Below are 23233 nucleotides of genomic sequence, written 5' to 3'. Positions count from 1 at the left end.
CGACGACCCCGGCCGCAGCAGTACGCATGCGCGCCTCAGCGGGCGACTTGCCTCCCCTAGGCGGTCGCGGGGTCCTAGCGCCGACGGGGTGGGACTGTGCTGGGGGATGCGCAGGATGTGAGCGTGCCAACGTAGGACTGACTCCGTCCTGGCTCCCGGTCATGCCAACCTCTTGACTTTCAAGTCCAGTGCTTGACCCCTTTCCCTCCGCGGTGTCGGATGATGATCCTATCTCAAGGCAGCCCCGCTCCATCCTCCAGGAACCCTGCGTTACTCTCAGCCTCCTCTTATCCAAACTGTCATCAAATCCTACTTCATTTCCTAATTATGACCCAAATAGGACCACTTTTCTTGACTCCTATGGCTATCAACCTAGAGTCCCCCAGCATTCCTGGCCTGGACCACTGCAACAACCTCTCTGATCTTGGGCTCCTGATCCCCTCCATTCCACTCTCCATCCAGCAGCCAGAGGCATCTTCAAAAAATAATTCTTATCAGTCCTCCGTCAAAACCTGCTGGCAGCTTCCTATTTCTCCGGGATGACAAGCAAACTCCCCCACTTCAGTCTACCAGAGCCCTTTGTTCCGCCCCACCTACCTCCTTCCCTAGCTCCTCTCTCAGCGGCCCCAGGGCCTTTGCATAATCTTGCCCTAGAGCATAAGGGTTAACAACCACAGGCTCTGGAGGGCAGATAATTCTTGTTTAAATCTAGATGCTCCCAACCACCACCTCTGGGTACTCCAAAAAGTCCCTTAAACTCCACGTGCCTTAGTTTCCTCATTTGCAAAATGGGGATACCTATAGTAACCTGCCTCATGGACTGTTGAGAGAATTAAATGAGAAGATGCAAGAGCATGGCACAAGCCTGGACAAACAGTACTGATGATGGAATTAGTGGTTATTGGGATTATAAAGCCCTTCCTCGGGAAAGCTGTCCACTATCTAAATCAGAAGTCTGGTTATGCGTCTTCTCGAATGTACCATACTCTGTTAATTACTTTTGTGATGTTTCTGAACTCAGTCTCCGAGCAATGTGAGAGCCAAGGCCATGCTTATCTTGCTCCCTGCTGAGACCCAAGCAATCAACAGATGTTTGTTGAATGTATAAATGAGTGACCTCCTTTGTCTTGTGGTGTACCTGCAACAGGGAATTTGGCAAGGTGTGGGGACAGGGCCAACCACCTGGTTTCATATCAGTCCCCGTTTTTAGCCTGCTAGACAGTCAATGTGCCAGAAATTCCACCATTCATGGGAACACCAAGTCCAAAAGGAAGGGATGCTGCTTAGACCACCTGCAGGGCGAGTCTGCCCCTGACTCGCCAGGTCTAGGGGAGCAGAGTGGCAACTGCTGGAATGCACCGTGTGAGACCTTGTGGGGCAAGCTAGGAAGCCTGGAGGATGTTGTGGGGGGGAGCCAGGACATTGAGTTTCCATATGTATGGCTGGCTCAGGCCATACCCTCCCATCTCCCGAGGAAGAGGCTGTGCATTAGGGGAAAAACAGCAACAGGAGAACCACGACACAGAGCCAGGAGGCAGTGGGAGGATTTTACTAACTGCACAACACACAACTTTCCCAGGCCCCTGTGGGTGCCAGCATGCCCTTCAGCCATCGGGCCCCAGCAGTGCCCCTTGCTCCTGCACCCACTCGGGACTCTCGCCAGTGGGGAGGGTTGGGCTGACAGTGTCATGGGTGGGAGAGCCGGGGTCAGGTTGGGACTCAGAGTTGGGGTCAGGGCTGGGCAAGGGATCCGGGTCGGGGCTGGGGCCAGATCTGTGGTCGGGGCTGGCCACAAGGTCAGAGTTGGCATTGTGCCCAGGCTTAGGATCAGAAGATTTGACAGAATCAGAGGTGGGGGTAGATCCAGAGCCAGGGTTGGGTTTGGGGCTAGGATTGGGAAGGGAGCCCAGTGCAGAGCCGGGGTCAGGGTCAAGGCCAGAGCTGGGGCCAGGGCTGAGGCCCAGGCCAGAGCCGAGCACAGACACAGCATCAGGACCCAGGAGGGAGACCTGCCCGGGCCTCAACATCGAAGCGGGGCTGAGGCCGAGGCCGGTGGCGGCGGCGGCAGCTGCAGCCGCTGCAGCAGCCGCGCCCTCATGTACGCGCTTGTGCTTGGTGAGGCTGGAGGCTTGGCCGAAGGCCTTGCCGCAGAGCTGACAGCGGTAGGGGCGCTCGCCTGAATGAACGTGCAGGTGCTGCAGCAGCGCCGAGCTCTGCCCGAAGGCCTTGGAGCAGTGGGGGCAGGCATAGGGCCGCTCGCCCGTGTGGATGCGCAGGTGATGCTGCAGGTTGGAGCTCTGGCCGAAGGCCTTGCCGCAGTGGGGACAGCGGTATGGGCGCTCGGCCGTGTGCGTGCGCTGGTGCTGCAGCAGCGCAGAGCTCTGGCCGAAGGCCTTGCCGCACTGCGGGCAAGGGTACGGGCGCTCGCCCGTGTGCGTGCGCAGGTGCTTCAGCAGCGCCGAGCCCTGCCCGAAGCCCTTGGCGCACACCGGGCACTTGTGCGGCCGCGGACCGCCATGCGTGCGCAGGTGCTGCGCCAGCAGCGAGCCGTGCCCGAAGGCTTTGCCGCACACGGGGCAGTGATGCGGCTTCTCGCCGCTGTGGCTGCTGCGGTGCTTGAGCAGCGTGGAGCGCCAGCCGAACGCCTTGCCGCACGCCGCGCACTGGTAGGGCCGCGCGCCCGTGTGGATGCCGCGGTGCTGGGCCAGAGTGGCGCCGTGGCTGAACGACTTGCCGCAGTCGGGGCAGCGGTAAGGCTTCTCACCGCTGTGGGTGCGGCGGTGCTGGCTCAGCCCTGAGCTGCGGCGGAAGGCTCGCCCGCAATCGGGGCAGGAGAAGGGCCGGGGCGGGCTGGCAGGTGCAGGGAGCACCGCGGGGCCGGTGGCCAGGACTTCGGCGGTGGCAGTGAGGTCGGACGAGAGGGGGTCCAGGTCAGGGGCGGTAGTGGGACTGAGGGTGTCGCTGTTAGGGTCGAGAACCAGGGGGACAGGGCCGATGACGTCTGGGTCATCGAAACTTGAAGACATGGGGTCGAGATCTTGGGGATCCGAGTGATGGATCCCCGAGATGGAGCTCGGAGCTTCCACATCGGGATCCAGATCCTCCGAGACAGGCTCCAGATCTTCATAGCTGGGGTCCACGTCTTCAGAGACAGTGTTGAGGTCTTCTGGCTCAGGCTCTGGGTTTTCAGAAACTGGGTCCAGCTCTTCTGGGTTGGGGTCTAGGTCTTCTGAGTCGGAGTCCAGCTCTTCATAAACGGGCCTCCGGCCTTTGTGGCCTGGGTTCCTGACAAGGACAGAGCGCCGCATCCCGGGTGCGGAAGTGCTGGCTGCTTCCAAGGCAGGATCTATAGGGTGAAAGCAGAGGGTGAGTGGAGGTAGGTTCTGGGGAACCGGAGGTCTCTTTTGGAGCCTGAGCAGGGAAAGGAGAGGGGGCCAGGCCATGCCCAGATCCCATCCCGGGGCACATGCACACAGATCCTTCTCTTGCCTCCTACTGCAGGGAGACTTTGCACTTGCCCCTGCCAGGGCAAGGAGAAGTGGGACACAGGTGGGACATGGTTGGGGGTGGGGGGGTGCCTCCCTTCTCAGCCCCACACCTGCATAGAAGTCAGGGGACCCAGCACTAGAGGTCTCCAGTACCCAGCTCCATGGCTCCGCCCCTCTTTCCATCCTGGGCTCCTCCTCACGTGGGAAGCTTGGGCCCTGTGGAGGAGAGAGAGTCTAGATACCTATCCCCTTGACCATGGCCCCTTCATGGGGAAGAGGGTGGTTGTCTGGGTTCCTGTGCTTGCTTCTAAGTACATGGCCTGAATTCCAGTCCCATAGTTGGGGGTGGCATGTTTGGGGGTTCCTGGTAGGGAGGGTGACCCCTGGCTCACCTCCTAGAGAGGAAGCATCCTGACCTCTGAAGCCTCTATCTGGGGGATGAGTGTGGGGGGCAAACAACATCCTGTGCTCCTCCTGGGTCACCGGGGGAGTGCAGGGAGACCCCTGGCTTGCTTCCTGGGGAAGAGACAATGTGAATTCCAAACCTCACAGTTCTGGGGTAGGACTAAGTGTCAAAACCCCTGTATTCTGTCTTAGAAGATACTGAATGCCAATTTCTAAAGCTAGAGTGAAGGTGGGGATATACTATGTGGGACCGCTGGAGGAAGCAGGGAGACCCATGGACCCATTAGCCAGGAGGGTAGGGACAGGTGTCAGTATACCTGTTTGCCCAACTAGACAGAATTCTATAGAATCCTGAATTGTAACCCCTAGCTGGGGAATAGGCAAAATAATACCTGGGGATCCTCTTGGATTACTGGGGGGGGGACGACCCTGGGCCATCTCCCAGGAGGGGGGGGATTCCTGAGTGACCCCATGACCGAGGTATGGGGATGGGCGTCAGGAACCTTGGTCCCCTCCTGGAAGAAAGATTCTGAATTCTAGCTCCATGAACCCCCTTCAGGGGAGCAGGGGGAACTCAGGATTACCTGAAGGGGAGGTGATGCCCACCCCATGGCTAGGCCTTGGGGAGAAAATAACAAATAGATCTGTTCCTGGGAGACAGGGGAGGACCTTTGGCTCTCCTTCTGGGGAGGGGGACCTCCTGAGCCACAACCCCAGAGCTTGGAGTGGGTACACAGAGAGGCCTGAGTTCCTAGATCACCTCCTCAGATTCCACGATGGAGGGTGAGGGGACAGTGTTGGGTCACCTCCTGGATTCCCTGGAGCACAGGGGGACCCTTAGATTGGCTCCTGAATTCCCATCTCTGAGCTGCAAGTGGGGAGGAGAAATAACTGGGGTCCTTCGCTGAGTTCCTGGGGGGCAGGTGGAACCGTGGATCACCTCCTGGGAAGAGGCTTCCATAACTCTGGATCCCAAGACTGGAGAGTGAGGGAAACGATAACTGGGGTCCTGGAGGGAGGGAGTCCCTGGATCCCCCTCCTGAAGAAGGGCCTCTTGAACTCCCGACCCCAGGCTGGAGGGTGGAGAGAACAATACCTGGGGCCACTCCTGGGTTCCTGGGGTGGGGGGTCCGATCGCCTCCAGGGGAGGGGGCGTCCTGGACTCCCGCTCCCCCCCGCCGAGTTGAGGGGTCCCCCCCATACCTCCCGATTGACGGTGCCCAGCTCGGGCCAGGCCCTCCCCCGGGGCCGCAGCGGCGGAACCCGCGCGCTAGGCCCGCGGGTCGCGCGGCCCCCTCCCACTGCGCCCGCGGCCCCGCTCTCCCGGGCCCGAGCGGACGGCGCGCCAGGCGGGGGAGGGGGGTGGGCAGAGGTCGCCCCGGGCCGCGCCCCGCGCCGGGGCCCCCCGCCCGCCGGACCCCTGCACCCCCATCGCGGCCCCCGCCCGCCCCGCTCACGGGGACACTCACCCGGCGCCCCTCGCCCCTGCCCGGCCCGCCGCGCCCGCCGGCGCCCCCGGGGCCCGCAGGAAACCCCCCGCCCGCCAGCCCCGCCGGCGGCCCCCTCGGCCCTGCGGCCCCGCCAGGCGCTCCCGGGGAGCGAGAGGGGGCCGGCCGAGGGCCGCAGCGGGAGCTGCTGGGACTTGTAGTTCGCCCGCGCCCGCCTCGGCCGTCGCCATCGCTGCCCCCGCCCCCCGGGCCAGCCTTTGTCCCGGCCCGGCCACCCGGCCGCGCGGCCGCGCCTTTGTCTGCGCCGCGCCCCGCCCGCGCTGTCCCCGCCGCGGCCTCTCCTCTTCAGCGTCTCTTTTAGCCGCTCTCGATCCCTCTCCGCCCCTTCCTCTCTCTCTCCGTTCCTTCCTCTCTCTCTCCGTTCCTTCTCTGTCTTTCTGTCCTTCTATTTCTATGTCTCTCTCCGTTTCCATCTCTTTGCCTCTCTTGCTGTCACTTTTTCTGCCTCTGTCCCTCTGTCTCTCCATCCTCCTCTCTCTCCCTGTCTCTGCCTCCCGCCCATGTCTCTGACTCTCTTTGGGTTCAAGAAACACCAAACATTCTCTGTCTTGCAGACTGGCAATGCACATCAGCATAGTCCAGACGCTGAGAATTTACAAACTTGTGTATCTTTGCTCAGTCCAGCGTTTCCCTTTAAGACTCCTCCTCCAAGGAAAAGAGTTGAGTGTTTCCTCCTCCTCCTCCTCCTCCTCCTCCTCCTCCCCCATCACGCACCGCTGTCACTGATGGACTCCCCCTGCCTGATGCTCCCTCTGAAGCCTAAGCCAGGTCTGAGAAGCACTCTGGGCAGACTTTACCTGGAGACACAGATCCCTGTGAAGAGGGAGTGAAATACAGCCCTGGCAGCTGGCAGCTGGGCTGTGATGTTCTCCCCTGAACATAAACAACGGTTCCAGAATATAAACAATGATCACACAAGGCCACTCTGTGACGGCGTCTGAGCCGAGATAGACGCAAGGACACTCTGCAACCACAAAAATGAATACACACTCCCCTCCCCGCCCCCAACCAACGCAGATGACCGCTGCTTCTTCCCAATGACTGCCCTATGTCCACCTTCCCACTTCTGAGATAAGAATCACCAAAATACCCAGTCCCAGTCTCCAATCTGTTCCCTGCTTCCTGGCAGCACCAGGCTAAAATTGCTTCTACTCTTCTCAACTCTCCTTAAAACTACCTAGCACAACCCTGAATCCTATAAGATGCCCTCCTATCCCCCAACTCTGTCTTCTGGAGATGCCACATGGTTCCCCGCTATGGGGTCTTCCTTGCTGCAAAAGCTAAATAAAACTTTTTTTGACTACAGGTGTGCTTCAGATGGTCTTTGGCTGGTGAATTTTGAGACCACCTACCCTTGCATGCAAATCAGGCCTCCAGGAGACTTCACTCTTCCTTCCAGAAACTTCTAGAGCTGGGCTGAACTTATGGCCTGAAACCTGCTCTCCACCTCTCTGTGGAGAAGCCCGCAGCAGATCTGAGAGACTTGAGACTGCAATTGGATTATGTCGCTTGTTCCTTATCCTGTTGGATGATCTCATTACAAATAATACTTGTAATGACAGCTGTCGTTTCTGTCTGCCTAGTATCTCTCTCAGCACCTTGCTTTCCCTTTGTGGAGCCCCCTCTACTACTCCAGATGGACCTGTTTCTAACACACCCCCCAGTACCACGCGATCTAAACTTACCAACCAGAGAACCCTACCCCCTGGCCACAAGAATGAGGTCTGGGACGAAGTCATGAAGATGGAAGATCTCTTCCTTCCTCTGGGATCATGAGCTTTTTACAGGGCCTCATTCTGCCTGCACCCACCTTCCTCAGTTGTCTGGAAGAACAGTCTGCAGACTGAGGCCAATCTATACCAGGATGTAGAAGTGAAAGTCAGAGAGACAGCTCTAGGTATATTGGTTGAGCTCCTGGATATAGCCATACCTGAAGCTAGAAGCCCTCAGTCTTTTCAATACCATAAGCCAACAAATTTCCTGGGTATTTGAGCTAGTTTAGTGGGTTTATGTCCCTTGCAGTAATGACAATCTTGACTAATTTAGACATTATTTCCAGAAAAGGAAAGGGTATTGAAGGAAATAACTTAAAATGTGAAACTGACTGAACAAAGGTGAAGTAAAGGGCCAGAGCTACCACAGACATATATATTCATTATAAAGTGAATAGGGCTTCAAGATTTGTGCAGTGCACAACCTCCCCGGATGTATGTGGCAACCCTGTAGAAAAGCCTTTCTCAGGAAACCAGAAATCTGTTATGTGGAAGAAAAATAGCTGATTAAATTGTTGCCTATGTTATCTTGGCACTCTGTGTGTCACCTGAGACTGTGGCTCGAGCGGCTTTGGAGGAAAATATCAGGATGTTGAAATATGTGGGAGCTTTCATGAAATCTTCAGCAAGGTTTTAGAAGATAGACACAAGCTCCCTCTATGTGCTCCTTCTTAAAGCAGAGTCTAACACCTGCTCAGTTTTGTGACATTGCCAGAGCTGAATTCTCTGCCCCGAGCTAAAAGAGGAAGTTAGTAATTACATGGGGAGATAAGATTGGGATTATCAGAGATCTGGTGGGCTCTTGATGCCTCAGCCTATTTTCAAACATTGAACACTGAACACTGCCTGTCTATAAAGGCACAATTACCAGCACTGGGGAGAGCCTACTGGCTGAGCCTTTCCATCCTCTAGATTGTAACCTGGGGCAAGATAGATGCTACTGGGCTGGGCAGACACAGGTCTGTTGCTGGGAGAGGGGATCCACCAAGGTTGGGCTCCAGACTCCAAAATCCTGGTGAGGTTTGGGGAACCAAATCACCCAGGAATCCAATCGCAGCATTCCATCCCTCTGGGCACAGTGATTGGGTCACACCTGGACATGTGACTCAACTGGGCCAATCAGTGTTCCTTAAATTCTAACTCTAGGAGTTGCAGGGAAGACCTCCACCCCTTTCTTTGGGGCTTTAATGATTAGGATTTGGGTTTTGTTTTGTTTTATTTGTTTGTTTTTGCCACTGCTTGGACGGAGAGGCAGCAAGGGAGAGAACATGCCTGATGAGGAATCAGCTGGCTTGATGTTAGACCTAATTACAGACTGTCTTGTTTCTAAGTCAATAAAATCCCTTTCTGCTTGAGCAGATAGAGCTAGCTTTCTTACACTTGCAGCAAAAATACCTATGACATTAACAAAATTTAGGCACTGTTCATTGAATTGCAGCCAAGTGCGAGGCCCTGTTTTAAGAAGGGTACACGCGGGACTTCCCTGGTGGCTCGGTGGTTACGAATCTGCCTGCCAATGCAGGGGACACAGGTTTGATCTCTGGTCCAGGGAGATCCCACAACTAAGCCTGTGTGCCACAACTACTGAGCCGGAACCCTAGAGCCCAAAAGCCACAACTACTGAGCTCACATGCTGCAACAACTGAAGCCCGTGCGCCTAGAGCCAGTGTTCTGCTACAAGAGAAGCCACCACACTGAGAAGCCCGCATACTGCCACAAAGAGTAGCCCCCACTTGCCACAACTAGAGAAAGCCCACACACAGCAATGAAGACCCAATGTAGCCAAAAAAAAAAAAAAAGAATGGTACATGCACATTTTATTTACTCCTTGTAACCACCCCAGGAAGGAGGAACTGTTGCCATCCCCATTTTACAAGTGAGGAAAGTGAGGGTCAGAGCATGAAATTATTTGCCCAGGAACAGAAAAAGATAAGTCTGCTGCTAGGAGATGATTGCCATTGACAAAATGTTTTCCTTAAAAATGAATCTGTTTTCCCATGTCCAATACTACTTTATTCATCTTATTTCATAAGTCTTTTGGTTTTTGTAGTTCATATGAAATGCCTCTTTTGGGGAGATAAGTGGGATATAGGAGGGATAGGCAAAAATTCATAAAACACACCCAGAATCATCATCATGTAGCATCTTTCTGCACTGAAGACATTTCGAGTAAAACTTCTGTTTTTTCCTGGCAACCCATCCTGGGGCTGGTCAGTTCCATCATTAGAAAATGCTTCAAGTTGTACTGAAATCTGCCTCCTTGTAACTCCTACCCATTATTTCTCATCTGCTGTTTGGGTTGCTTTAAACCATTCCTAGGACCAAGCAGGAGCACACACAATCCTGCAGCTGCAGCTACATGGAACCAAAACAGGCTTTCTGAGCTTCCTGGCAGGCAAGGCAAAAAGGAACAGTCTTTTTGTACATGTGGTCTGGACAACAAGCCAACTGGCTTTAATGGGACAGCCTGATTTTATCCTGGGAATTGGATGGGTTTATTGCAGTGGTTCTCAACCAGAGGCAATGCCCCCCCCCACCCCCAAGGACATTTGGCAATGTCTGGAGACATTTTTTGGTTGTCACAACCAGGCAGGGGAGAAGAAATGTGCTACTGGCATGTAGTGGGTATGATACCAAGCATCCTACAACCACAAAGAATGATCCTATCCAGAATGTCAATAGTGCCAAGATTGAGAAAGCTTGTTTTATCATGAGGTAATTCAGATGAGTGTCATCTACATCATTAGTGGAAGCAAGCAGAAGAGGGGTTCTGCCTCTAGCCGACCCTCTCATGGATACCACAACTGCAGCCCAAAGGGCCATCGTGTCCCTGTGGGACCCAAAACTGGACTCCTCTCCTTCTTGTGGAAATGACAAACTGGCCTCACAAAATTGCTGGCCATGGGGATAGGGCTCCTGGCCAGGCTTGAGGTTGGCTCTTAGTGGCCCACTGGATTGGGAGCCTTGGTCGTTGAAGGTCTGTCTACAGGGTCAGGGAGCCGTGTTCATTCCCTGAAACCAGATTCTCAGCAGCCTGCAGAGACAGAGCCCAGGCATGGCCACCAAGGCCCATCCGATCGTCCCAGACAGATCTGGCTTCTTGGCGCTGATCTCACCAGACCCCACGACGTTCAAGGTGGGGTGCTGTCCAAGGTACTGGTCCTTGACATGCTTGCTAAGCCCCGTCACCCACTAGCCCCACCCCATCCTCCTCCTTTCCACCCTTTTCATTCTGTCTCTGGCTGAATATCTACCCCCCCCTCCCCGGACCTGATCAAATCCTGATGACTCTTGTTTTTCCCTTGTGACCTGGGGACCATTTGCCCAGCCAGCCAGTGCACCAACCATTCAGCTTCCAGCCTCTGCCCACATCAGGGGAAATTGCTGGGTCATTTTTTCTCAGTGTGTCCACCTCTTCATGCCCCCCTGAGCGCCACCCAGTCTCTCAATGATTGAAAGCTCCATCCTACACCCTCCTTGCTTTCATCCTCGGAAGGGAAGGTCTCTCTTCTTGACCCCCCAGCCATGCACACTGACCAGTGTGTACATTTCTCATTTATGACAATCTAATGAGAGAGAGCTATTATAATATTTATCTCCATTTTACCAATGATCAAACAGAGGCTCAGAGGGGTCAAATGACTTGCCCAAGACTACTTTCCAGGACAGGGAGGAGTCAGGATTTGGACTCTGTCCATTCATCCCCAGGAACCTACGTCATTCTCAACCTCTCACCACACAGCCTCTGCTCGACACTGTAACACCATCCTCCCACATCATTCAGAACTTGTGGCAGAGGGAATTCCCTGGTGGTCCAGTGGTTAAGACTCCACACTGTCACTGCTGCGGGCCTGGGTTTGATCCCTGGTTGGGGGAATTAAGATCCCGCAAGCCCTGCAGTGCAGCAAAACAAAAACAAAAACAAAACAAAACAAAAACCTTGTGGTATCACCTGAACGCCTTATGTGAGTGTGACCACCGAGTCTTTGCACAAACTGAGATGGCCTCCTTGCCCACAGTGGGATGACCCTCAGGGTCTGCAGAAGTTCAGGGCTTCTCCATGGAGTCATTCTCTCCTGTACATTCTCTCCTGCACCCCGCAAGCACCCTATCCTCTTTCATGGCTAATTGATGGAAAGTGGTGGGATGTTGCCAAAGCAGTGTTTATTGCTAGCTAGGGCATGGGTAGGTAGGGGTCTGGGGAGCCTGAGGGTCTGCCTTCCCAGCCCTACAGCCCCACTGGTGAGGGGAGCCCAGGGGCACATGACTCTCCTGGAAGTTGTCCCATCTCAGCACTGCTGGGCCCCGGTACTTGAAGGCAAACTCATCCTTGTTTAGGGTTGAGAAGAAGCGCTGTCTACCCAGCGGGGGCTCCTAGTGGCTATACTTGCACTGCAGAGGCAGGGTGGGGAGCCCGGCAGGGCAGCCTGGAGGGTGGCTGACCACCCCTCCCCCCCAGGCCACCCTGTAGTCCCCGCACCACCCTGGGAACGTTAGAGAGTGGGGAGAGGCTCAGCACAGTTTGGCTGATGATTGGACCCTGGGGAGACAGGCAAAAGGGGGCCCCAGGTTGGGCTAACCCAGGAGCTGGATGAGAAGCTGGAGAGAAACCAGGCAGGTCCCTGGAATGACACAGGGCTGAGTTGACCCTAGGTGACTCTGAGCTAACCCTCAGCTGGGGGTATAACTGTGGCTGGTGATGTGAAGATGACCCCGACATGACCCTGGGGCTGAGCTAGAGATGACCTGGGGCTGGGATGACATTAAGATGACTCTGAACCTGGGGTGACCCTGAGTGGACTTGACACTAATTCTGAGTCTGAGTCGATGGTATAATCTTCCTGAGATAACTCTACACTGATTTCGGGGGTTACCTGGTTAGAGAGATACGCCATCCCCCTCCCATACCCGTTGTAGCATGGAGGCTGGAGCTATTCTGTGCGGCTTCACCATCTTCTGGTTCATGGTTAAAAAATCTGGTTCTGGAGATTTGGGTGGGGTGGCCCAGCGGAGGGGCTGAGGGAGAAAAGGCAGGGCCCAGGGGGAAGGGAAGTGGGAGACTAAGGATGGGGTAAGGGTTCAAGGGCTATGCCTGGGCTAGTGCTGAAGTTGTCAGGGGCCACGGCGGGGTGGAGGGGTGGGTTGGGAGTCGCGTTCACAAGGGAACGGGGTTGTTCAGGGGCAGAGTTGGGATCTTTGTCCGTGGGGTGGGATCTAGCTCTTCAGGAGGCGGAGCCAGAGTCGGGCATGGGCGAGGCGGGATTGACGGGGGCGGGGCCACAGCTGTGGCAAGGGCGTGGCTTTCCGAGGTGGGGCGGGGCCGCGCTCACCGCCGGTGCCCTGGGGCAGGTTGCTCTGCAGCAAGTGGAGGTTGGGCGCTCTTGGAGGACTTTGCATCCCAGGGGGTAAGTAGTCCGTGCCCACGGAGGTCTGGAAGAACTGTCCGAGAAGCGACGGCTCCCCTAAGGTTATGGGACTCTGCAATTTCTCATGAGGCACGTGGCGGCCGGGTGGCTTGGTCGCGGGCAGCGGCTGTAGGACCACATGACATCTGGGATGCTTCCCGTGTTAGGGATGTCCCAAGGTCGGGATGGAGGTCAGAAGTGGGCGCTGTGTGACCTTGGACGTCTCACAGTCTCTCTGGGTCCCACGTGATGGTACTGGGAATTGGTACTGTTATCTCGGTTTACAGACAGAGCCACTGAGGATTGGAGTGGTTAAGCGATTGACCCTATATTACACAAATAGATCCAGAAGCTCCCTGCACACTTGTTAAGCTCCCTCCCACCTCAGGGCCTTTGTACTTGCTATTATTCACTCTGCTTGGGAAAGTCCTTTTCCCTGATGAGCCAAGCCACCTTCTGCCCCTTCCTGCTGACCTGGCCGTGAAAGAAGTGCGTGGAGGTGGTGAGGCTGCCTGGACCGGGGCACCCGTTTCCTTCCAGGATGTGCGACTCCGGAGAATGGTTGTGGTGAAGAACAAAAGGTTCTGCCAGTGGCAGAGTAGGTCCTGAGCAGCTCTGGGAGGCTGCTGAGGGAGAGAGGGGCGGGCTGACAGCAGACTCTCACCTGGATCCCGGGCATAGAAGTGTTCACCCTTGGTGGTCCTGTCATGGAAGAGGCCATCTCCAGGATGGATATTCACATGGTGGATGTGGGCTGAGGCCTGGGCCTTGTCATACCTACAGATAAGGAGAGGTGTGAGGATGCATCTGATCTGGGCCTTTGCAACTTCCAGGAAAAGGGAGAGAGGGACAGGCTTTCCAATGGCCAAACGGTGAGGTGCTAATTGTGGAGAGTGTGGCACGACAGTGGACCTTGCCTGGGGGTGATGGAGACTTCAAAGGCACAGTATTGGCCCTGGGGCCTTAGGTGACACATCCCACATGTTGCTGACAGCCCTTCTGCCCCGTCTTGGTAGAAGGTCATGGTCCCTTTGTACCTGTCTGGAGGCAGAACCTGGGGCCTGTAGGCGTATTTCTGCTCTGCATACATGGGTTCACAGCCTATCCTGAAGTCTCCCAGTTCTATGCTGGAGGAGGCCTGTGGGAGGACAGGGGTGGGAAAGGCCAAGACCACACTGCCCCATCGCTGCTCCCCGCACCCGCAGCACCAGGCCAGCCTCAATTTACCCTCTTACACATCAAGGCAGGTGGGCCTGGCAGGGCCTGGAACTGTCTCTTGTAGGAGGTGCTGTCATCCTGTCTCCTGGGCCCCCACTTGAGGGAACTGGGGCCCCCTGAGGATGAACGAGAGAGAGAGAGAATGGGATCAATTCCCTGCAGCCTCAGGACCACTGGGATTCGATTCCTTGCCTGCGGAGGGGAGGCAGGCAGTCTTGACAACTTAGCCTAAGGCCTGTCTGGAAAACACCAAAAATAATAAAAAAAAATGAGAACAAGGGAGTTCCCTGGTGATCAGGTGGTTAGGATTCTGGGCTTTCACTGCCGTGACCCAGGTTCAATCCCTGGTCGGGGAAATGAGATCCCGTAAGCAGCGTGGTCTGCTAATAATAATAATAACAACAACAAGAATAAGAATAGCTACCAAGTTTTGAGCCCAGTGCCTAGGTTAAGTGTTTTGCACCTCATGGGGGGGGGGGGGCTGATGTTATTCCCCCCACTTTATAGCCCCCTTGAAGCTCAGAGAAGTCAAATAACCTGCTGGAAGCCATAGAAATTCAGAACCAGAACGAAATCAAATCCACTTCTGACAATCCCTGAGCCCAGCTTGGAGGGTCTCTAACTAGTGGTATCCACCACAAAGTCCCCTGAGTCAGAGAATTGGATCACACGAATGACAGCGACACTTAATTTGGTAGGCACATCCTGCACTCGGGGCTCTTCCGGCTTCACCAGTAACTATACAGTGGGGGCCCTGTTGTTGCACCCATTTTGCAGATGAGTGAACTGAGGCCGGGAGAGGTAGACTTGCTCAGAGTCACACAACTACTAAGGTGGCCGAGCTGGGGGTGGGGGGTGGGGGTGGAGTGGGGACACAACAGATTCGTCTGACCCCAAACCAGCTTTCATGATTTCTGCCCACTGCACAGCACCCTGGAGAGATTCGGGAGACATGCCCATTCTGTGGATGTAGACGTTGAGGCTCAAGGAGGTTCCAGGGTTTCTCAGCCTCTGCACTGTTGACATTTGGGGCTGGATAATTCTTTCCTGTGGGCAGCTCCCCGGTGCGTGGTAGCATGTTTAGCAGCATCCCTGGCCTTCGCCCACTCCCTGACAGTAGCACCTTCTCACCACCCCCACCCCCAGTCGTGAAGACCAAAAAATGATCCAGGCATTGCCAAAAGTCCTCTGGGGTGGGTGCAGAATCCCCGCTCGCCAGGAGAACCATGGTGTTGGGCAAGTTGCCTTAGGGCGCCCAGGCGTGCGCTCACCGTAGTGGCAAGAGGGCTCCCGGGGCTTCGGGCAAACATCGCGGAGCCGGAAGTACTCCTGGTGCGTGGTGGGCGGGATGCGCAGCTTGGCTCGGTCACCTGACGGCACCGAGTCGCGGTCAAAGATGAGGCGCGCACCGCGGATCTTGTCCAGGGCGCGCTCCGGAAGCTCCCTCCAGCCGGAGTCGGAGCGCGCGGTGGAGAGGCCGGTGCGGGTGCGCGAGTCCGCGTGCACGTGCAGGTTGCTGGCCTGCATGGCCAGCGTGCGCTCCCGCGCCAGTTCCGGCTGCCACTGGCTCAACAGCAGCGGTAATGGGGGCGCATACGCGCAGTGCGTCTCTGACAGGCGCTCCTGGCCCACCCAGCGCGTGTCCTGCTGGAAGAGGGACGCGCGGGGCGGCGGCTGGCACAGCGGCCCACGGGTAACCCTCGGGTAGGCGGGAAAGTCCGGGTGCGACGTGCACTGCTTGGCGTCCACGTGCAGCCGCGGGTCGGGCCCAACGCAAAGTGCGAGGCCTTGAGGAAGTCCAGCCGGGACACTGGGCACGGCAGGAGGGCGCCCGTGGCCATCGCGGGACGCGGCGCCACCTGTGAGGGGGCGGAGACGGGACTGAGCAGGTGCCCGCGGGGTCCGTGCTGCCTTTTACTCCTTTCTGCCTTTTACCCCTTTCTCCTTTTTCTCCAGGCACAGGGCTCGGGGTTGGGGACTTCATAAGAATTAGGTGTAGGGCGTTTCCAGGTGACCTAGTGGTGAGGACTGAGGGCTTTCACTGTGGGGCTCGGGTTCAATCCCTGGTCGGGGAACTGAGATCCCACAGGCCTGGCAGCTCGGCCGAAAAAGAAAAAAGAAAAGAAACAAGTGTAGCCCCTCTGCCTGCTCCCAGGGAAAGTAGAGGTAGAAATAATCACTCATTTGTCACTTGTAGCGTGCCTGGCTTGGTAACAGGCCCCCAGAGGGGGATCCGTCATCAACAGACCAAGAGCCCTGCCTTTGTGGAGATGGTAATTAGGCCCAGAGGGGCCAGACAATAAAGAGTAAATGTAATCACATGACTTGCAGAGTAAGTTACAAGGTGATAAGTGCTGTGGGGAAAAACATCACATGGCGTTCGTAGAAGGATGGGGTTTCGGGTGGAAGGGCTGTAGTTTTAAGTAGTCAGGGAAGGCATCTCTGAGATGATAGTTGAGCAAAGACCTAGAAAGAGGAGCAGCAGGGCATTTGGGTATCTGGGGGTAATAGCATCCTGGGCAGAAGAAACAGCAGGTGCAAAGGCCCTGAGGCTGGTGCAGAGAAACAGGAAGATCTGTAGAATTAACCACTGCATTTGACAGTTTGCTACCGGCACTCATTCTCTTCACTTTGTCACTTGTCAAGGCCATGGCTCTCCCCTCCTTCCTGTCTGGGAACCCACTTCTGTCTCTCTGCCCAGTCCTGGCCACTGTCCCATCTCTGCCACACCCCTCCTCACTGGTTTTCATGTCCTCTGCAGTTGTCCCAGGCCCTGACTTTCTTCCTGTCCTCAAGCTGTCTGCGGTTTACACACCTCCCACTCATTTCTCTGAACTTCAGCTCTGGCGTCCCAGCACCCCACTTAGCCGACTGTGACTTTCTGACCTTTGCTCAGAACTGAGGTGTATTCACCACCCTCCACTCTGTACCGCAGAGACCAGACCCTCGGATGCCACCAGCACCCCTGGCTCAGCCTCACCTCCTGCAGGAAGCCCTCCTGGATCACTTCAGCCCACAACTATTTGCTCATGTCAGTCTCTTTAGAAAACACACATCAAAGGTTTCAACAAAACCACAGTTTTTTTGTTTTTGTTTTGTTTGTTTGTTTGCTTTTTTCGATCATTTCACCAAATTAGTTGAGGGTCATGAAGCTTTCAGATAGTTTATGGGAGAATCTGATGCGTGAAATGACTAGTTGGGTCCCCTTGGAATAAGTAACTGGGCTCCTGTGAGCTTCATTTTGTTTCCTGATCAGGGATGAGGAGAGTATACCTACCTCAAGGGGGGACATGGGGGGTAATGAATCTTAGAAGATGCGCTTGGTATGGGCCTGACCCTTGAGACTCCCTCTGTTCCCGGTCTCCCAGAGGATGCTAAGCTGTTCCATCTGAGGCTGAATCCAAGTGTAGTCCAGCCCTGCCCACTGTGACCCAATAAGCTGCCTGGGACAATGTTGTCACAACGGTCCCCCAGCAACTCTGGGGGGCAACCGGGAGGAAAATCAGGAGTGAGGCCAGAGGATCCTGCCTCCTGAGAGCTCAAGGGAGCCTGGTCAGTGACTTGACTTCTTGAAGACTCAGTCTTGTCCTCTGGAAAATGGGGCTGGGAATGGCCACCGCTTCAGTGGGGAGGATTTTTTTTTTTAATAAGTTTATTTATTTGGCTGCATTGGGTCTTTGTTGCTGCACATGGGCTTTCTCTAGTTGTGGCGAGCAGGGGCGACTTTTCATTGTGGTGTGCGGGCTTCTCAGTGTGGTGGCTTCTCATGTTGAGGAACACCGGCTCTAGGTGTGTGGGCTTCAGTCGTTGTGGCACTCGGGCTCAGTAGTTGTGGCTATCCGGCTCTAGAGCACAGGCTCAGTAGTTGTGGCGCATGGGCTTTGTTGCTCCGAGGCATGTGGGATCCTTCTGGACCAGGGCTTGAACCTGTGTCCCCTGCATTGGCAGGCGGATTCTTAACCACTGTGCCACCAGGGAAGTTCCAGTGGGGAGTATTTGATGTCAGAGGCCACTGGTGTCCATTATCACCATTTCCCCAGGTTTTCCTCCTCGTCTGCTTTCTAACACAGGATGGGCTAACCTCTCTGAGTCACTGTACTGCTTAATGACACTCCAGGGCTTACAGACCCCCAGTGTAGCCTTAGAGACATCTGTGCTCTTCACTTCCAGCTCCAGGACCACCGGGAACACATATGGGCTTGTTACTCATTGCAGCGGGGAGAGCACATGTCATGGATCTATCAGATGTGGGCTTGTCTTAGGTGCTTCCGGGGGTGGGGCGGGGCGGGGGGAGTGTTTCACTAAGTGGGGCTTTGCTCCGTTGTGGATGCTTTTACCGGTTGCAAGTTTGACTTCCTTTTTTGAGATGTTCCGACAAATGAAAATAATACATAAAAAACATCAGGATGGTGGGGGATGGGAAGCTGATGCTTAATGTGGACAGAGTTTCCGTTTGGGAAGATGAGAACGTTCTGGAGGTGGATGGTGGGGATGGTTGCTCGACAGGGTGAATGCGCTTAATGTCACTGAACACTTAAAGATGATTAAAATGGTCCGTTTTATGTATATTTTACCACAATACAAACATTTTTAAAAGGAAAAAGCAATTTCTTAAAAAAAAAAAAAAAACCCAGATGAAATAAAAATATAAGGGTGGTGAACCTGTCCCGGTTCACGGTACCCCAGATCACCTCCTGAATGGGATCTTCCTCCTTCCCGACCTCCCTCTCCTTCCTCCTTCCCTCCATCCCTCCCTTCTCCTCCCTCCCTCCCTCCCACCTTCCCTTCCTTTCTGCCTTCCTGCCTTCCTTCCCTTCTCTCTCCCTCTCTCTTTCTTTCTTCCTTTCTTTCAATATAGTTGATATACAACATTGTGTGAGTTCAACGTATACAACATATCAATTTTTGATCCATTTCTGTTGCAACATGGTTGCTCTTGTAGCCTTAGCCAACACCTCTATGGTGTCACGTAAATATCATTTTTTTCTAGTGTCTGCAACAATTAACATCTAGTCTTTTGGCGGGTTTAATGTTTATAATACAGTTTTCTGGTCTGTCCTCCCTGTACTTCGAGCACCAGGACTTATGTACTGAGTGGGTTCCTTTTCACTAAATTCAAGAAAAGTGCTGTTTTGTCCACTGGGTCAAGATCTCGTCACCTGCTCCCCATCCCAGGGCTCTACTGAGGGCTTTGGCCCAGCCGGGTTGATGCGAATATACATTTCCCCTGCCTGCCAGGAAAAGGAGGACCCAGGAAGCAAGGGGGAGAGATAACGCTCTTACAGAGAAACTGAATAATTTTGATCATAAAGTCTAAGGAATGAAGCAAGATTAATGCACGATTGGCAGAGGCACAGAAGTCATTCCGATTAGCCAGGAAATGTCTGGTCGCTGTTGTAATTTGGACAGTGTTCATGTTTTGTCTGCGTCCAGACACCATGATTGAGTGGGCTTGTTTTGTCTTGTTCCACCACGGTCCCAGAGTGGCCTTGTCCGACGTGGGTGTCCTGGGAAATTATTTGTGTCCAGCAGGAGAACACCAGCGCCTAGCTGTGATTGCCAAGCCAGCCCGTAGCAACCACAAGGCCAGCTGTGAAGGCCAGCCCAGCTCCTGTCTCTTTCCCAAAGGTCAAACTCAGCCCTAACCAGGTAGTGGCGGACACTGGGAGGGCTGGGCCCTGCCTGCAAGGCTCACTGCTGTCTCCTTGGTGCCTAGAATGGGCCCTGCTGCACAGTGGGCATCAGAGAAATGCCTTGTGCTGTTACGAGGTCCTTGGGGACAGTATGGGCTCAAGAGAAGGAATCCAGCCACTCATGCAGCCACTCTGCAGCCCGAGGGCCCCCTTCCCCCTGTGGGCCTTGGGCTTGGCTTGGATTTTTTCTGCTTTGTGTATGTGTGTGTGGTTGGGGTTTTTTTTGGTTTGTTTTGGGGGGTTTTTTTGTTTGTTTTTTCTTTTGGTTGCACCACGCAGTTTGCCGGATCTTAGTTCCCCAACCAGACATCGAACCTGTGCCTGCTGCAGTGGAAGCGTGGAGTCCTAACCGCTGGACCCCAAGGTAAGTCCCTGGATTTTTCCTGCTGATGGAGCAGTGTCCCCAGTTAGGGGGCTGGGGAGCACACAGGCCTCTGCACCCAAGGCTTAAGCAAGGAGGGCTGTGTCAACTGTGAGGATGAAAGAATCTCTTGGGATGCTGCGGGGAAGGCAGGCCCTCAGGAGGAGGCAGGGGCTTGGGGTCCAGGTGAGAGAGAATGGGGGCTGCCTATGGAGGGGGCTGTGGGCTGGGAAAGATTCCAGGAACATGGGAGGGATGCATGGAGGGAAAGAGGTGAGCGTGATGTCCAGGTCTGTGGCTGGGTGATGGGCAGAGGAGCCCTGATGTGGGGGCACAGAAAAGCAAGATGCTGCTGATGTCCGTCTGGGAGTAGCTGAGTGTGAGGGGCTTGTAGGATTTGCATGGGGAGATGTCCAGGGGGCAGGTGGGAGCAGGATAAGGGGCAGGATTGGAGAGAGATGGGGGAGAAGCCAGTGAAGAGGTGCCTAGGGAAAATGTGGGAGTGGACAGGATCTCCCAGGACAGTACGGGTGAACCAGGAACAGTGAGCTTTGGATGGGGTGCTGAGCCCCGCAGGCAGCACTGCTTATTGAGAACCCATTTTGTGCCAGGCTGTGTAGATCAAAAGCCCGGGCCCTGGTGGAGTTCACATTCTGTTGAGGAGAGACAAATGACGAGATAACCAGACAAATAACAAGATGACTAGGTTAAGAAGCAACATATACAGTTACATTAGGTAGAGTTACAAGCTAAGAATGAAAATAAGGCAGCAAGCCATACGGGCAGGAAGTGCCCAGGAGGGTGTGCAGGGGAGACCCCATGAGAGGATGACATCTGAGTAAACATGAGGGGGAGGTGAGGGAGGGAGCCATGTGGGTATCTGGAGGGAGAGCCTTCCAAGGCAGAGGGAACAACAGCACATGCAAAGGTCCTGAGGTGGGTGTGGGCTGCAACTTCACGGAACAGGAGGAAGGCAAGGTGGTTGAATAAGAGTAAATGAAGCTGGAAGAGTAATAGGAGTCAACATTAAGAGGAGTTCAAAATCAAGATGAAATCGGTCATCATCATTAGTGATTAGGGACATGCAAAACAAAACCACAGTGAGATACCACTTCACAGCCAGTAGGAGCTGTACTTTTTGTGTCTCGCTTACTGGTAAGCCAGCTTATCTTTCCCTGACCCCTATTTATTATTTTAGCCTCAGGAAATATAGGAGAACAGGTGCAATCTTGCAAAGGAAGAAAATATGTAGAGGAATTTCCTCAGCGGACTAAGAGAGGAAGAAGAAAGCTGATGTACTACGAGGAGAGGATGGAGGTGGGGGGAGTAGGTGGTAAAATGTGCGTACGTTAGTCCGTACTGATCCCATGCTGGCATGACAATATTTTTGGATATGCTGGGTTAAATAAAATGTATGTATAAAAAATAAAGTGCTGGCAGGAATGTGGAGAAGTTGGAATGCTTGTCCATTGCTGGTGGGAATGTAAAGTGGTGCAACCATTGTGGAAAACAGTCTGGTGGTTCCTCAAAAAGCCAAACATAGTTACCGTATGATCCAGCAATTCCAGTCCTAGGTATATGCCCAAAGGGATTGAAAGCAGGGACGAGAACAAGTACATGTACGCCATGTCCATAGCAGCAATATTCATGAGACAAAAGGTAGAAACAAACACCCAAGTGTCCATCAGCCAATGAGCAGATAAACAAAATGTGATAGAGACACAGCACGGAATATTATTCAGCCACAAGAAAGGAATGAAGTACACAGACATGCACAACATGGATTAACCTCAAAAACAGGGTCAGTGAAAGAAGCCAGACACAAACGTTCATATATTGTATGATTCTATTTATATGTAATGTCCAGAATAGGTAAATCCATAGACACAGAAAGCAGATTGTGGTTGCTGAGGGTTAGGAGAGGAGGAATAGAGTGACTGCTTGAAAGAGTGACAAGGTTTCCTTTGAAGGTGATGAAAACGTTTTAAAACTATCAAGGCAGGATGTTTGTACAACATGTGAGTGTACTAAATGCCACTGAATTGCACATCTTAAAATGGTAAACCTTTTGTCATGTGAATTTCACCTCAATTGAAAAAGAAAAACAGGGCAAGAATAAAGATGCAGATGTAGAGAACGGACTTGAGGACATGGGGTGGGGGGCGAAGGGGAAGCTGGGAAGAAGTGAGAGAGGAGCATTGACATAGACACACCACCAACTGTAAAATAGCTAGTGGGAAGCTGCTGCATAACACAGGGAGATCAACTGGATGATGGGTGATGACTTAAGAGGGCTGGGATAGGGAGGGTGGGAAGGAGTCGTGGGAGGGAGGGGATATGGGGATATATGTATAAATACAGCTGATTCACTTTGTTGTATAGCAAAAACTGGCGCAACAGTGTAAAGCAATTATATTCCAATAAAGAGCTTAAAAAAAAAAAGAAAGGAAAACAGGCTATGCTAACTCTTTGAAAGAATGCCTTTGAATTTTTTGACCGGCTAGTCCATGCAGATTGCGCAAAATTCAAAAGCTACAAAACGGTACAAAGGTGAACATTTAATCTCTTCCCAGTGACAATTAAAGAATGCAGCTCGCTGTCTGGCTCTACAAGGATCGGGTCATTGGCCACTGCTCTCACTGACCTTCGACATACTCTGACGGGAGTTCAGGGTGGAAGATCAGGAATGAGGGAGGCACTCTCCGCTCTGGGAAAACCGGCAAGACAGGCTTTAAGACCGTTAATATTTTCAGGACAAATTTTTTATGAGCCTGGGTTCTTGTATCTTTCCATACTAAGAAAAGCACTAAAATCATTAACTGCAGTATCTGTTCCTTGCGACCAGAAGCAATCTTCTACCAAGATGTGTGATTACACTTACACTTCTCCAAAATCACACATATACTGACCTGCCCCCCACCTCTTACCCTCAGAGCTGTCTGAGGCTGTCACTTGGGCTATAGTCCCCAGTAAAACTGAAACTCACAGCTCTCACGGTGTGCATTTTTTTTTTTCAGTCAACACCAGCCACCCAGTTATCCTCTCTGGTGTAACTCCAGTTATCAGGTTCTTTATTTCATTTATTTATTTATTGGCTGCGTTGTGTCTTCATTGCTGCGAGGGCTTTCTGTAGTTGCGGAGATTGGGGGCTACTTTTCATTATGGTGCACGGGCTTCTCATTGCTGCGGCTTCTCTTGATGGGGAGCACGGGCTCTAGGTGCATGGGCTTCAGTAGCTGTGGCACATGGGCTCAATAGTTGTGGCTCTCGGGCTCTAGAGCTCAAGCTCAGTAGTTGTGTTGCACAGGCTTAGTTGCTCTGAGGCATGTGGGATCTTCCTGGACCAGGGATCAAACCCATGTCCCTGCATTGGCATGCAGATT

At 53.8% G+C, this 23233-nt stretch overlaps 2 protein-coding genes across 6 annotated transcripts; both read right to left on the bottom strand.

Annotated features, from left to right (window-relative positions):
- Window positions 1-1534: 1534 nt before the first annotated feature.
- ZNF358 (zinc finger protein 358) lies at window positions 1535-5696 on the bottom strand. 5 transcript variants are annotated; one of them, XM_057708053.1, is made up of 4 exons: window positions 5363-5643; window positions 3881-4004; window positions 3599-3704; window positions 1535-3346 (listed from the first exon to the last, which is right to left on the bottom strand). In XM_057708053.1, exons 3-4 carry the CDS (start codon window positions 3669-3671, stop codon window positions 1605-1607), a joined length of 1815 nt encoding a protein of 604 aa, XP_057564036.1. In that variant the 5' UTR covers window positions 3672-3704; window positions 3881-4004; window positions 5363-5643; the 3' UTR covers window positions 1535-1604. The 5 variants fall into 5 exon arrangements, with proteins under 5 accessions (XP_057564036.1, XP_057564035.1, XP_057564034.1 ...); XM_057708052.1 differs by lacking the exon at window positions 3881-4004; XM_057708051.1 differs by lacking the exons at window positions 3881-4004; window positions 5363-5643 and adding an exon at window positions 4990-5329.
- A 5647-nt stretch (window positions 5697-11343) lies between these two features.
- SAXO5 (stabilizer of axonemal microtubules 5) lies at window positions 11344-15637 on the bottom strand. The gene is given in 9 exon segments (XM_057708072.1): window positions 11344-11565; window positions 12082-12155; window positions 12504-12705; window positions 13053-13162; window positions 13243-13355; window positions 13616-13716; window positions 13806-13912; window positions 15068-15571; window positions 15574-15637. Coding segments are annotated over 9 exon segments (1497 nt in total).
- Window positions 15638-23233: the final 7596 nt, after the last annotated feature.

The sequence above is a fragment of the Hippopotamus amphibius genome, chromosome 15, assembly GCF_030028045.1.
Source record: "Hippopotamus amphibius kiboko isolate mHipAmp2 chromosome 15, mHipAmp2.hap2, whole genome shotgun sequence".
Lineage (NCBI taxonomy): Eukaryota > Metazoa > Chordata > Mammalia > Artiodactyla > Hippopotamidae > Hippopotamus > Hippopotamus amphibius.
Note: the sequence above shows the minus strand (reverse complement) of the source record. Positions and strands in the feature narration are given on the sequence as shown.